At 44.0% G+C, this 15,637-nt stretch overlaps 1 protein-coding gene across 2 annotated transcripts; it reads left to right on the top strand.

Annotated features, from left to right (window-relative positions):
- The first annotated feature begins 6 nt into the window (after positions 1–6).
- Positions 7–15,140, top strand: SDHAF2 (succinate dehydrogenase complex assembly factor 2). Of its 2 annotated transcripts, none has more exons than XM_082629079.1 (4): positions 7–131; positions 4,968–5,191; positions 5,272–5,381; positions 13,603–15,140. In XM_082629079.1, the coding sequence occupies exons 1-4, from the start codon at positions 96–98 to the stop codon at positions 13,731–13,733; spliced, it is 501 nt and encodes a 166-aa protein (XP_082485205.1). In that variant the 5' UTR covers positions 7–95; the 3' UTR covers positions 13,734–15,140. The 2 variants fall into 2 exon arrangements, with proteins under 2 accessions (XP_082485205.1, XP_082485206.1); XM_082629080.1 differs by lacking the exon at positions 7–131 and adding an exon at positions 149–277.
- The last annotated feature ends 497 nt before the right edge of the window (positions 15,141–15,637 follow it).

The following is a 15,637-nucleotide window of genomic DNA, read 5'->3' as shown; positions in this document are numbered from 1 at the left end:
CCGGCTCAGGTCCTCAGAGCCGCTGTCTGCGGAACTGGTGCCCGGAAGTTCCCGGAAGTGGCCGGGCCTCAGGCTTCTGATGCGTGTCGGGTAAAATGGCGGTGGCCGCTGTGTTCCCGGTCCTTGCGCGGGTGAGGAGAGTGGGGGTTCTAGGGTACTAGGCAGGCCGCAGTGAGAACTGTATCTCGTCTTCCTCTGAAGTGGAGGCCGAGGGAAGCGTCCAGCTGCCTGATAGCCCAGGGCAAGGGCAGACCCAAGGAGAGGTCGATCTTGCAACGTAGGGAGATTCAGGTTACATCCACCCTTGCCTGAGCCCACTGTGTGTCTGTCTCGTAATATCGTTGAACCGTCAGTCTTCGTGGGAGACCCAATTCAGATTTCACCTATTTCCCAGGTGGAGCTGGCCCGACAGCCTCTGGGCGCCCCTTCTCTTTTTTTAAGTCTCTCTGTTCTTTTTTTTTTTTTTTTTTTTTTTTTTTTTTTTTTAATTTATTTTATTTTATTTATTTTGGCTGTGTTAGGTCTTTGTTGCTGCCCGCGGGCTTTCTCTAGTTGCGTCGAGTGACTCTTAGTTGTGGCGCACAGGCCTCTCATTGCGGTGGCTTCTCCTGTTGGAGAGCACGGGCTGTAGGCGCACGGGCTTCAGTAGTTGTGGCTCGAGGGCTCTAGAGCGCAGGCTCAGTAGCTGTGGCGCACGGGCTTAGTTGGTCCACGGCATGTGGGATCTTCCCGGACCAGGGCTTGAACCCGTGTCCCCTGCATTGGCAGGCGGACCCCCAACCACTGCGCCACCAGGGAAGCCCTCTCTGTTCTTTTTAAGACTTTAGTATCTGTCATGGTTTCACATAGTTTCATAAGATCGTTTTTCTTTTTGAATATAGACTGTTAACACTGTAAACTTCTCTCTTAGAACTGCTTTTGCTCAGTCTCATAGTTTTGTGATGTGTTTTTGTCTCCAGATATTTTCTAATTCCCTTTTGATTTCTCTTTTTACCCAGTGGTGGTTCAAGAGTGAGAGTGTGTTGTTTAATTTTCACTTATTTGTGAATTTTCCAGTTTTCCTTCTGCTGTTGATTTCTAGTTTCATTCTGTTGTGGTCAGAAAAGATGCTTTGTATGATTTCAATCTTTTTTGTTAAGACTTGTTTCGAAACCTAACATGCTGTCTATCCTGGAGAATGTCCTCAGTGTGCTTGAGAAGAATGTGTATTCTGCTGCTGTTTAGTGGAATGTTCTGTATATGTATGTTTGGCCCTTTTGGCTTACAGCGTTGTTCATGTCCTCTACTTCCTTATTGATCTTCTGTCTGGATGTTCGATTTATTATTGAAAATGGCTTCTGAAATCTCCAAATATTATTGTGTTACTATTTCTTCCTTCAGTTCCGTCAATATTTGCTTCATATATTTGGATGCTCTGATATCGGTTGCATGTGTAATTGTTGTATCCTCGTCGTGAATTGACCCTTTTATCATTATATTATGTCCTTTTAAAATCTCTTTTGACAGTTTTGACTTAAAGTTTATTTTGTCTGATATAAGTAGGGCCATCTCTGCTCTTTTGGTTACCTTTTGCATGGAATATATTTCAGACTTTCACTTTCACCCTACATGTTCCCTTACATCTAAAATGAGTTTTTGTAAGGCATATAGTTGGATCTTGTGGGTTTTTTAAAATCTGTTCAGCCACTGTATGTGTTTTGATCGGTGAGTTTAATCCACTTACATTTAAAATAATTACTGATAGGGAAGGACTTACTATTGCCATTTTGTTCATTGTTTTCTCTCTGTCTTATAGCTTTTGTGTCCCTTTTTACTCTTTTGCTGCCATCCCTTGTGTTTCACTGATTTTCTTCTATAGAGACATGCTTCAATTCCTTTCTCATTTTTTATTGTGTATAGGTGTTTTCTTTGTGGTTATTGTGGGGCAATAACATTACATGTTATTGTGTTACATGTTATTGTTACATGTGTTACATATTACATGTTATTGTGTTAATGTTACATAAAACATTTTATAATCTATTTTAAACTGATAATAACTCAATTTCAATCTCATACAAAAGCTGCTCTTTTACTCATCCCACCTTATGTTATTGATGTCAGAATTACATATTTTTGTTGTGTATCCATTAGCATATTTTATAGTTTTTTGTCTTTGTCTTTTAACTTCTAAGCCAGAATTAAACCTGATTTACCCACCATCATTACAGTGTTACAGTATCCTGTGTTTGTCCTATATATACATTTACCAGTGAGCTTTATGCTTTCATATGCTTTTGTGTTACTGCCCAGTGTCCTTTGTCTCCTTTGGGTTTCTTCAATTTGGATGTCCATTTCTTTCCCAAAATTGGGGATGTTTTTGACCATTATTCCTTAAAATAAGCTTTCTGCCCCTTTCTCTCTTTTTTCTCCTTCTGGGGTTCCCATATTTATATTGTTCAGCTTGATGATGTCCTATAAGTCCCTTAAGCATACTTCACTCTTTTTCATTCTTTTTCTTTTTCTTCCTCTGATTGGGTAGTTTCAAATAAACTGTCTTTGAGTTCACTGATTCTTCTGCTTGATCAAGTATGCTATTTAACCCCTGTAGTGAATTTTTCAATTTGGTCATTGTATTCTTCATTTCCAAAAATTTTTTAAAAAATATTTCTCTTCATTGATATTCTCATTTTGTTCTTGCATTGTTTTCCTCAGTTCATTGAACATCTTGATGACAGCTATTTTGAGTTATTTGTCAGGTAATTCGTATTCCTCTGTTTCCAGGGTTGGTTTCTGGAAGTTTGTTTTATTTCTTTGATTAGGCCTTGTTTTGCCATTTCTTCATGCACCTTGCAACTTTGTGCTTAGATCCATGCATTTGAAAAAACAACCACCTCTCCCAGTCTTTTTGGACTGACTTTGTACAAGGAAAGACCTTTGCCAATCGGTCCAGCTAGAGAATCTGGGGGCCTATCAAACCTTTTGTGTAGAAATGTCTTCTCTAGACTTGTGCATGTAGATTCCCAACTAGAGGGATTTGCTGGCTTTTTTCAAGAGCTCATAATCTCTTGCTCCCTCTGGTGTCTCTTTGTGGTACTACAGGTTCTCTGGAGCTGCCGCAAGCCTCCCAGCTCTCCTTCTCGGCAGCCCCCAGGCTTCAGAGTATCCCAGGTCCCATGAGCGCTGCAGGTTGGCCAAGATGGAAACCAGTCCCTTGTGCAGCTCCTTGAAAAGCAGGAGTTTTGGATGCATGCTCCTCCTTTTTTTCCATTGGCTTCTGTCGGCTGTACCATAGGTCCTCAGAAGCAGCAGCAAGCCGCCCAGTTCTCCTTGGTTTCAGAGGCCCCCAAATATCTAGAGTATGCTGGGTCCTGTCAGTGCTCTGAGACAGGCAAGACAGAAGCCATTCTCTCAGGCAGCTCCCCGAAAAGCTGGAACGTAGGACACACATTCTACCTCTTCCTCCCCAGGTAGAAGTCAGGAACTGGGGGTTTTCTTCTGCTTGTTTTGTGCTAAGCCACAGGTAGGGACGATGGCGAGTGAGTGTACGCTAGTCCAAACCCTCACCTATTTCTCAGCAGCCCCCAACCTGGCACCTTTTCCGTCACACTTAGATTCAGACAAGACAGAAACTAGTCAATCTGGCATCCCCCTGAAAGGCCGCATGTTGGGTGTATGTTTCAGTGTTTTCTTTCCCTCCCAGGGAGAAGCCAGGAGCTGAGAATTTTCTCCAGTTGCACTGGGCTAAGCCAAGGGGAGGGACTATGTTGAATGAGTACCATGAATTTTTCTTCCAGCTGTAGTGCAGCTGGTTTTGTGCTCACCTGAGATTCAGGAGCCTCTTAGCTGGTTTCTGGATTTCTCATAAAGGAAATTGGTCGGTATATTGTTGGGTAGTTTGTGTCTCCATGGGAGAAGGAGACTGTGGGACTTCCTGTTCCACCATCTTGCTGACGTCACCACCTTCTCATTGCATCTTTTTTTATACATTTTTTTAAATAAATTTATTATTTTATTTTATTTATTTATTTGGCTGTGTTGGGTCTTTGTTTCTGTGCAAGGGCTTTCTCTAGTTGTGGCAAGCGGGAGCCACTCTTCATCGCGGTGCGCGGGCCTCTCACTATCGCGGCCTCTCTTGTTGCGGAGCACAGGCTCCAGAAGTGCAGGCCCAGTAGTTGTGGCTCACGGGCCTAGTTGCTTCGCGGCATGTGGGATCCTCCCAGACCAGCGCTCGAACCCGTGTCCCCTACATTGGCAGGCAGATTCTCAACCACTGCGTCACCAGGGAAGCCCTCATTGCATCTTGATAGTTTTTTGCCCTTCTCTAGATTGGGAGACTTTGGGGAATTAGGGGCCATACCATCACCGTATACTCAGATTTTAACACAGGCAGGTGATTAGAATGCAAACCATATTGTAAGAATTTTAAGGGAATGCAAAGGAAGGAGAAAATATTTCTGCTGGAGAGGTTCTGGAAAGACACTGGTTAAGAACATGTTTGCAATCAGGGGTGGGTTCCAGTCTTCACAGCAGTTACTGTTTGGGTGATCTTGGTAAGTCAGTTAACCTCTCTGAGCCTCAGCTTCCTAAGCTGTAAAGCGGGGACAGTATTAGCATAACTTCTTTTTAAATTTTTTTTTATTGAGGTATAGTTGATTTACAGTATTTTATAAGTTTCAGGTGTACAATGTAGTAGTTCACAATTTTTAAAGATTAAACTGCATTTATAGTTATTATGAAATCAGCATAACTTCTTAAGGACTGAAGGAGATCAAATGCATTTTGCACCTAGTAAGTGTTGAGTGAATGACAAGGATGGTCGTCCTTGTTAAAAAGATGTTTGTGGGGACTTCCCTGGCGGTCCGGTGGTTAAGAATCCGCACTTCCACTGCAGGGGGCGCAGGTTCAATCCCTGGTGGGGGAACTAAGATCCCGCATGTCGAGGCCAAAAAAAAAAAAGTGTGATATTTGTGGCTTATTTGTTTCAGATGCTTGCTCTGTCAAGGCGCCACCTAGTGTCTCCTTCACTCAGTGTGACATCATTCAGACGCTGCTACAGAGGTGACAGCCCGACAGATTCCCAGAAGGACATGATTGAAATCCCTTTGCCTCCATGGCGGGAGCGAACTGATGAATCCATAGAAACCAAAAGAGCCCGGCTGCTCTATGAGAGCAGAAAGAGGGGAATGCTGGAAAACTGCATCCTACTTAGGTAGGGGAATAGGAGTCTGGATGTCACTTCTCTTTGACTGGAGACAGGCTTTTTAACTTCTTTTTCTTTCTTGTTTCTAGCCTCTTTGCTAAGGCACATCTGCACCACATGACAGAGAAACAACTGAACCTCTACGATCGCCTGATTAATGAACCCAGTAATGACTGGGATATTTACTACTGGGCTACAGGTACTAGGCATGATAAGCAACATAAGGTGAAAAATAGGGAGACTTGGGCTGATTTGAGTCTGGAATGGTATTCTGGGCATTTATTTTTCTTTTATCATGTAGTAGACACTCAACCCAAACACTCTTCAGATTTTTCCAGAGCATGCAAAATTTGTTTTATGAGGTAAGGTTCTTTGTTTGCAAGCAAAAGAAACCTGTTCTATCTAACTTAAGCAAAAAAGGGAATTTAGTGGAATTGTATGGGAAGCTCCATACAAAAAGTATCAAAGGGAAGGTTGAAGAAAACCAGGCCAGGAATGGAGCGGAACGAGACAACTCAGGCTGCATAGCACGAGGTCTTCAGGAGTCTCACTCTGGCACCACCTTTGTGAGGAATGAATTCTCATTGTGTATAGTTAGGATTAGCTTTGGCTGTGAGTAAAAATACCCAAAAAAATAATGGCTTAAAGAAGACAGAACTATGTTTCTCTTTCTCATAACAGAAGTTTAGAGGTGGATCCTCCAGAATGCACAGAGGGGTTTCAGAGTCACAAAGGCCAGATTCCTCTTGACTTGATTTTCCTTCACCCTCCGCCTGTGTAGGGCTACCTCATGACCCAAGATGGCAGCTGAGGCTCTATCTGTCATGTCCATATTTCAGCCAGGGAAAAAGAGTAGGAGAGTACACCCCATTTTTTATGGATCCTTCTCAAGAAATTATACACCATAATTCCGCTTATTTTCCACCTGCCACACTTTAGTCGTATGGCTACACTTCGCCATAAGGAGGAAATAATGTCGCCTATTCCATGTGCCCAGCTAAATTGGGGATCCTATTATCAAGGAAAAATGGGAGAATAGATGTTAGGAGACATCTCATCCATTTCTGTCACTCTGCATCTCCTGTTTTTGTGTTTCCACTCAATATTTGTACCTTAAAATAGAAGCTATTCTATAGGTTCCAAGTGTGAAGTGTGACAATACAGGGTCTAGAGGCTTATATAACCATTAGAAAGCCCACAGAGTGTAAAATATTTACTATCTGGCCCTTTATAGAAAATATTTGCCCCTGACTTAGCATAGTGCATTTGACATTCACCCATGTTGTTGTATCAGTAGTTCATTCTTTTTTTTTTTTTTTTTTTGGGCTGCATTGGGTCTTCGTAGCTGTGATCAGGGTTTCTCTAGTTGTGGCGAGCGGGGGCTACTCTTTGTTGTGGTGCATGGGCTTCTCACTGCAGTGGCTTCTTCTGTTGTGGAGCACGGGCTCCAGGCATGCGGGCTTTAGTAGTTGTGGCTCGCGGGCTCAGTAATTGTGGCATGCAGGCTCTGGAGCGCAGGCTCAGTAGTTGTGGCGCACGGGCTTAGTTGCTCTGTGGCATGTGGGATCTTCCCAGACCAGGCATCGAACTTGTGTTCCCTGCATTGGCAGGTGGATTCTTGTGGGATCCTCATGGACTGGGGCATGAACCTACTTCCCCTGCATCGACAGGCGGACTCCCAACCACTGCGCCACCAGGGAAGCCTGGCAGGTGGATTCTTAACCACTGCACCACCAGCGAAGTCCCAATAGTTGATTCTTTTGTATTGAGTGGAATTGCAACGTGTGGATGTACCACAGTTTGTTTATCTGCTGACCAGTTGAAGGACACTAGGATATGTCCAGTTTTAGGCAACTATGAATAAAGCCTAAACTGTAAATCTTTGCATACAGGTTTTTGTGAATGTAGGTTTTAGTTTTGCTTGGGTAAATGCCCAGGAAAAGCGTTTCTGGGTCATATGGTAAATGTATGTTTAACATTATAGCAAACTTTATTGATGGACATTAAAATTTGAATTTCGTATAATTTTCATGTGTCATGAAATATTCTTTTGACTCTTTTCCCTCAACCAGTTAAAAATCATTCTTAGCTCACAGGCCATACAGAAATGGGCAGTATGCCATCGTTTGTCAACTCCTATGCCAAGTAAAAGTGGCCAGACTCAAAGACTCTACACTGTATGATTTCCATTTATGTCGTATTCTGGAGAAGGCAAAACTACGTAGCAGAAAACAGACCAGTGATTGCCCAGGACAGAGTGAGGGGGAGGAGGAGATGTTCCACATCTTTACCAACACTTGGTATTGTCAGGGTTTAATTTGTTTTTGTTTTTAGCCATTCTAAGAGGCGTGTAGTGATGTGTCGCTGTAGTTTTAGTTGGCACAACCCTAATGACTAAAGATATTGAGGGTCTTCTCTTTTCTTTTCTTTTAATATTTATTTATTTATTCGGCTGTACCTGGTCTTAGTTGCTGCGTGCAGGATCTTCGATGCGGCATGCGGAATGTTTTAGTTGCGGCATGTGGGATCTAGTTCCCTGACCAGGGATCGAACCTGGGCCCCCTGCACTGGGAGCGTGGAGTCTTACCCACTGGACCAACAGGGAAGTCCCGAGGGTCTTTTCAAGTCATTTGCCATTCATACCTCTTTGGTGTTGTGTCCCTAAATTTTCCTCCTGCCTTTTTTTTTAATTGGGTTTTTTGTTTTCTGTTTCACTACCAGCATTTGATGCTATAAATTTCTAAGCACTGCTTTAGCCTTATGATACAAATTTGGATGTGTTGTGTTTTCATTTTCATTCAATTCAAAATAGTTTCGAATTTCCCTTGTGACTTCTTCTTTGACCTGTGAGTTATTTAGAAGTATGTTTAATTTTCAAATATTTCCAGATTTTCCAGGTATTTTTCTGTTATTGATTCCATTGTTGCCACAGAATGTAGGCTATATAATTTCAGTTCTTTTAAATTTCTTGAAATTTGTTTTATGGCCTGAAATGTGTATATCTTTTTTTTTTTTTTTTTAATCATTTATCTTTGGCTGTGTTGGGTCTTCGTTGCTACGCATGGGCTTTCTCTAGTTGTGGCGAGCAGGGGCTACTCTTCATTGTGGTGCGCAGGCTTCTCATCGCCGTGGCTTCTCTTGTTGCAGAGCACAGGGTCTAGGCGCACGGGCTTCAGTAGTTGTGGCACGTGGGCTCCAATAGTTGTGGCTCGCAGGCTCTAGAGCGCAGGCTTAGTAGTTGTGACACACGGGCTTAGTTGCTCCACAGCATGTGGGATCTTCCTGGACCAGGGCTCGAACCTGTGTCCCCTGCATTGGCAGGCGGATTCTCAGCCACTGCGCCACCTGGGAAGCCTGAAATGTGTATATCTTAATAAATGTTCCATGTGCATTTATTTGAACACAACATGTTGTTCTGCGCTTGTTGATGAAGTTTTCTGTAAATGTCAACAAGGTCAAGTTGCCTGATACCGTTCTTCATGTCTTGTATATTCTGGTTGATTTTGTCTGTACTCTCTATCAATTACTAAGGAGTGTTGAAATCCCCAACTATAATTGTGGATTTGTCTATTACTCGTTTCAGTTCTCACAGTTTTTGCTTCATATATTTTATAGCTCTGTTATTATGTGAAGACATATTTAGGATTGTTAGATTTTCTTGATGAATTGAGTCCTTTATCATTATATAATGTCTGTCTTTATTGCTGATAGTTCCAAAGTGTCTGATAGTAGACACTCCAGCTTTCTTTTGATTCATGTTTGCATGGTATATATTTTTCCATTTATATTAGTTTTCTATTGTTGCCACAAACTTTAGTGACTTTAAGCAACAACCGTTTGTTAGTGCACAGTCCTGTAGGTCAGAAGCTGTGCCCAGATCTCACAGCCTGAAATCAACGTCATCTCTTCTACATTCCTGCCCGGAAGCTCATTCAGGTTTCAGGGAGCATTCATTCCCTGAGGTGTAGGACTTGAGATCCTGGTTGTCTTGCTTGCTGTTAATGTCTTTCAGCTTCTAGAAGCTGCTCTCGGGTTCTTGCCACATGGCCCCTCTGTCTCAGCATTGGAGATCCTCCCTCACGTGGAATCCCTCTCATGCTTTAAATCTCTCTGACGTCCCCTTCTGCCACCAGCTGGAGAAAATTCTGCTTTTAAAGAGCTCACGTGGGCTTCCCTGGTGGCGCAGTGGTTGGGAGTCCGCCTGCCGATGCAGGGGACACGGGTTCATGCCCCGGTCCGGGGGGATCCTGAGTGCCACGGAGCGGCTGGGCCCGTGAGCCATGGCCGCTGGACCTGCGCGTACGGAGCCTATGCTCCGCAGCGGAGAGGCCACAGCAGTGAGAAGCCCGCGTAACGCAAAAAAAAAAAAAATCTCACGTGAGTAGGTCAGAACCACCTGGATAATTTTCCTGTCCTGACTGTGCCATATAACATAACCCAGTCATGGGTGTGAAGATCATCATATTCACAGTCCTGGGGATTACACAGGGCTTGTACACAGGGCAGTGGGAGATACTGAGGGCCAACCTAGAAGTCTGCTTACCACACCATTCTTTTAATTTATCTTTGTCTTTAAATTGAGCTTCTTATAGATAGCATATATAATCTTTTTTTTTTTTTTTTTTTTTTTTTTGGTACACGGCCCTCTCACTGCTGTGGCCTCTTCCACTGCGGAGCACAGGCTCCAGACGTGCAGGCCCAGCGGCCATGGCTCACGGGCCCAGCCGCTCCGCGGCACCGGACCGGGGCACGAACCTGTGTTCCCTGCATCGGCAGGCGGACTCCCAACCACTGCGCCACCAGGGAAGCCCATGATCATTCTTTTTTATCCAATCTTACAGTCTTTATCTTTTCAATGGTGTGTTTTGGCCATTTACACATAATTAATTACCAGTGTGGTTGAACTAAAATCTACCATCTTTTTTTTGTTTCCTGTTTCTGCTACCTGTTCTTTGTTCTCTTCCCCCTCCGTTACCATGGATTTTTTTGTGGGGGGGTGTTTACAATTTCCTTTTATCTCCATTATTGGTTTATCATTCATATCTCTCTATGATGTTTCTCGTGACTGCCCTGGGATTTACAGTATACATCTTTAATTCATCGTAGTCTACCTTCAAGCGTAGTATACTGTCTCATGTATAATGTGAGCACGTTCCGTAGCAACACTGCAGTTTCTCTCGTCCATGCTTTGTGCGTTTGTTGTCACACTTTTTACTTTTACTTAAGTCGTAAGTCTACACGACATTTCTGTTCTTTTACTCTAGACCGTTATCTTTAGAGCAATTTAAAATAAGGGAGAGAATACATTGTAGTTTGTATTTTGTAAATATGTAAATTATAACACACTATATATAAATATGTATGTAACATATAACACATATTATGTATAAGGTACATTATATTTACCTGCATTTTAATCATCGCTGGAGACCTTCATTTCTTTATGTAGATCCATGTTTCTCTGGTATCATATTCCTTCTGCTTGAAGAACTTCCTTTAATATTTCTTGTAGTGTAGGTAGCTTTTGTTTGTCGTTTTCAAAAGATCTTTTCAGTGGATATAGAATTACAGGCTCGCAATTATTTCTTTTATTTTTAAAAATTATTTCTTTATTTATTTTATTTACTTACTTACTTGGCTGCGCTGGGTCTCAGTTGTGGCAGGTGGGCTCCTTAGTTGCGGCTCACCGGCTCCTTAGTTGCGGCATGTGAACTCTTAGTTGTGGCACACATGTGGGATCTAGTTCCCTGACCAGGGATTGAACCCAAGCCCCCTGCATTGGGAGCTCGGAGCCTTAACCACTGTGCCAGCAGGGAAGTCCCCACAATTATTTTTTTCAGCACTTTACACGGGCACTCTTCTTTTGTGAGGCTGTTAGTATGCAGGAACGAGTCAGTCTGGTTAGGAATTGAGCTGGATTTGGATCTGTGTTTCCTACCTTATGTTATTGTTGGAAATTTTTCATCCATTATCTCTTCATATGTTTCTTCTGCCTCATTTTCTTCCTCTTTTCCTTCTGGGATTCTAGTTACACTTGGTTTAAACAGATATTGTCCCGCAGCTTTTGGATTCTGTGTTTTGTGTCTTTTACTCTTATTTTTCTTTTCATGTATTAGTTTGAGTAATTTGAATTGGATAATATTTATTGACCTTTCTTCCACTTCACTAATTCTTTCCTTGACCATTAAATATTATGATGAGTCCTGTCTGCTTGTGGGCTACTATATTCCTATTTTTATATTTAACATTTCCATTTGACTTTCACAGTTTCCACCTCTGCTGGAGCTCCTTATCAGTTCATGCATTTTTCCTACTTTTTCCACTAGCACCTTTAACATAATAGTCATAGTTACTTTATTTAAATCCCCTGTCTAATAGTTCTAACATCCACGTCATCTCTGAGTCTGTTTCAGTTGATTGCTTTGTCCTTTCACAGTGTGTTGTTTTTCACTTTTCTTTTGTGTGTGTGTTAGGCACAGTTGATTAAATGTTGTCGACATCATGAGTGAGACAGTAAAAACTGAGGGAAATGGTATTTATGCTTAGAAATGGGCATGATTCTTCTGCTGGGCTGTTGGAATCGAGTCAGTCTAGTTAGGAGTTAAGCTTACTTTGGATTTTGTTATTGCTTTAGTTCCCTTCAGTTCACCACCAGCCTCTATTGTTACCATGTGCATCTTCCTCTATTTCTGTGCTTCAAAGGAAATCTCTCCCCATGCTGCTCTTACCCACTCCCAGCTGTAGATACCTATTGATTTCCACTTGGTGCTTGTTGGTTTGGGGAAGGGAGGGTATTCTCTATTATCCTGGTCCAGCATTGGTCCCTGTGGCCATGGGTCTTGAGGGTGGGCTTTCTCAGTGATTCTGCTGGTCCCATCAGGGTAGAGGATTTTTTTTTCTTTTACCCTTCCACCAGCCCAAATGTGTCCTCACATGTGCCCTGTAGGAGACAGGATTCGCTGATCTACTCCCAGCCCCTTGAGGCTTTTGTTCTTCAGAGAAGGAAGGACCAGGCTGGGCATTATGCTTTTTTGGGTGGGCGGGCAGTATTGGCTGCTCCCCTCCTCCTGGCCTGTATCACTGAGGGAGGCTTTCTCCAGCTTCCTGCTCTGGACACAGTCTTTGTCATGTGCATACTTAGTGGGGGATTGTTGAGAAGAACCTGCACATTGGGGCAAATTCTCCTTGTGTCTGTGGCTCCCAGAGATTTTTGTACCTCTCATGCTAGCCTACTTGGCTTTCAGCAGTTGATGAACAATTTTTGCTAAATTCTACTTAGCTGTTTGTATGTGCCCAGCGCCTCATCTTCCTGTGCCCTCTCTCAAGTGAGCATGTGTTCATATCCATTTTCCCCTTTGAGGGGTCTCTCTTTGCTTAGATTTTATTCTCTTGGGTGCCCTGTGACCTCAGCTCTCTGATGACTTCAGAAAGTTACGATAGTTCTACTTTTATCTGACTTTTTCTTGTTGGGCTGAGTATAATGTTCTTTCCAACTTTCAGCATCCTAGGGGGAAGCCTAAACCTCCTTGATCTTATTCTGGTCGTCACACACAGAAAAACAGATGCCAGGCCCACCACATACCAGGCTCTGTGCCAAGTGAGGGGAAATCAAACTTTGTTTGGGGGAATTCCCTCTCCTAGCATTGTACCTAGTCTTGCTAGGAGGGTAATTCCAAAGCATATTACCTAAGGTTTCCCAGTGGGAGGCTTTGCTTGTAATTTGAACCTTAAGTGAGCATCTCACGGTTGGAAAGAAAGATTGGAGGTGAGCAGCATCCTGCCAGGCTCTCTTGCTCTGGCCTGAGGCTGGCATCCTCATCTCTCTGCTCTCGGTGCGTTTGTTACCTCTCCATGCAAATCTGGTTCTCCAGGTTCATGTTAATTTGGGGGGCCTCTATTAGCTTTCCAGTAAATTCTTTCATGCTTAAGTTTACTAGTTATCAGTCGCTGTCACTTACATCCAAGGATTTTTGCCTCAGGAAATATATAGGCTAGAAGGGAAAACACAGTACTCAGAAAACAACTGAAGTACCAAATGCAGAGCAAAACAGTACAGCCAAGATTGGACAGGCCAGGGGTCAGCAAGATTGCTCATGGAAGACCAGATAGTAAATGTCATCGTCTTGCAGTCATATGGTCTCTGTGGCAACTACTCAACTCTGCCATCGTAGCACAGAAGCAGCCACGGACAGTATGTAAACAAGGGAGAGCAGCTGTCCCAGTAAAGCTCTTTACAAATACTGGCTGCTGTAGGTTGCCAACCCGCGGTACAGGCTGCCGTGTATATTCAGAGGAAGAATGGAGCTGCTCTTTGTATCCACTGTGGTTTTTGGCCAAGGCCAGTGTTTCGAGTTTCAAGATCCTTATACCTGGCAACTGACTGACCAACGTAATTCTTTTTGCCCATCCTTCTCTTGCAGAAGCAAAACCAGCCCCAGAAATATTTGAAAACGAAGTCATGGCCCTACTGAGAGACTTTGCTAAGAACAAAAACAGAGAGCAGCGACTGCGGGCCCCTGATCTCGAATACCTCTTTGAAAAGCCACACTGAGCTGAGCGCCACTGCCTGCCTGGCCTCGGTCTGCAGATGCTTACTGCTTATGATGGGTATTGGCCTTGATGTCCTGCTTCTCCTTAGACGCTCAGCCCACCCAGACCGTTGGTCCTGCCTCCAGTGATGGACCCGCCTCTCTCCTGAGGACGTGTAAATGTTCAGTGTATCTCATTCTAAGACCTTGTGGTTCCGTTCTAAGCCTCAAAGCAGTTTGTCTAAGTTACCGGTGTTTGGGCCCGACTTTTCTCTGGCTCCACGGGAGGGCACTGTAGGGGAAGCGATTGTGCCAGCTCGTTGCTTCAGCCAGAAGTGAGCTCAGTGCAGAGGGGCAGCCGGCTCTTCGTGCTGTGTGGAAAGCTCCCCGGGTGACCCAGGGCTTTGTTCCAGTGCAATTCCCCCTTCCAACCTGGGATGGTTCTTTCTGCCAAGGGAGGCTGATCCAAGCCCCCCGAGCGGAATCCTTCAAAGGCCCAGCAGGCAGAATGAGGGCAGCGGGCAGGAATGGTGTGGGCGTGCTCCTTAAGAGTCAGCATCCTCATCAGATTTTCTCTAAAATGCTCACTTTGTGAATTGAACGATAATTGAATATTAAAGAGTATTTTACAAAGGAAATCACAACTCCCCAGCCCTCACACAATTATTTTAATTTTGTCTCTTCTCATGTAATCCACAGGCATACGTTTATAGAGCTTTACAAGGTCACAGTCGTAGGTTTTATCTTCATGCAGCACTATAGCAAATATTTTCTATATTTCTACAGTCTCCATGATCGTTTTAGTTGACAAACTAATAATGCATAAGAATAATATGTTAGGATGAATTAGCTGAAAGTGTTTAGCTCTAGGACTAGAAGATTTCGACATTGCCGGGAGGGTAGTCTCACTGGAGGAATTTTCCCCTAGGAGCTGTAATCCAGTCAGAACGGCCATCGCCCAGACTGGGCCAGGACCATTAAAGGTGCGATCGGAGGAAAGCAGGCCAGAATTGCTAGGCGGGCAGTTCGTGAGCACAAGAGCTGCATGCAGGCAGGAGGTACACGTTTCCAGCATTATTGAGCCTCGGGGTTCCCACGGAGCTTCCTCATGATCCTGCCTGCCCCTCAGTGTCCCTGGCTGAGGAGAGAAGAGGAGAGAACCAGCCTTTATTTACTTACATGATCTCAGTAGAGCTTCACAGCTCTCCTGCAGACAAGTGGTGTCACACCTATTTTGTAGATGAGAAAGTGGGCTCAGAGAGAGTGATTTGTCCAAGATTAAGTCGCTACTCGGTCAGAAAGCCAGAATCTTGCTTAGTTCAGCCTGTCTCCAAAGCTCATGAACTTTCTGCCAGAACATGCTACCTTACTGGTGGAAACTGTGTAGAAATCTATGCTTTGAGAAGTTATAGTAAAGAAACTTGACGGTTCTGAGCCATGACCTGTGAGTCACATAGGGCAGGGGTCCCCAACCCCCGGGCCATGGACTGGTACTGGTCCACGGCCTATTAGGAACCTGGCCGCACAGCAGCAGGTAAGCGGCGGGCAAGTGAGCAAACTTCATCTGCCGCTCCCCATCGCTTGCGTTACCGCCTGAACCATGGCCCGTCTGTGGAAAAATTGTCTTCCATGAAACTGGTCCCTGGTGCCATAAAGGTTGGGGACCACTGACACAGGGAACAGGAAGCTGCCAGGTGCTTCCCAAAGTAAGCACTTGGTCACCCATGGTAGCGCTCGTAAAGTGAGGGTAGGAACCGGTTACAAGCCACATCCTGACTCTGCTGCTTACTGTCTGGATAACTGAATTGCCTTGAGCCTCGATTTCCTCATCTATAAAATGGGGATGATGATGCTCCCTGTCTTAACTATTTGTGAAGATCAGACGTGAAGAGATACAGCACACGGAGCTCTTCCGTGGTCCCCAGCA

Source organism: Mesoplodon mirus (assembly GCF_964341445.2).
Source record: "Mesoplodon mirus genome assembly, chromosome: 7".
Taxonomy (NCBI): Eukaryota; Metazoa; Chordata; class Mammalia; order Artiodactyla; family Ziphiidae; genus Mesoplodon; species Mesoplodon mirus.
This window is presented reverse-complemented; position numbering and strand designations above follow the sequence as displayed.

Bases quoted from the DNA above. Each gene is read 5' to 3' on its own strand.
- SDHAF2 (XM_082629079.1), top strand. From the start codon at position 96: ATGGCGGTGGCCGCTGTGTTCCCGGTCCTTGCGCGG. The intron at 5,192-5,271 runs GTAGGGGAATAG...TCTTGTTTCTAG, and splicing joins GAAAACTGCATCCTACTTAG to CCTCTTTGCTAAGGCACATC. The intron at 5,382-13,602 runs GTACTAGGCATG...CTTCTCTTGCAG, and splicing joins TATTTACTACTGGGCTACAG to AAGCAAAACCAGCCCCAGAA.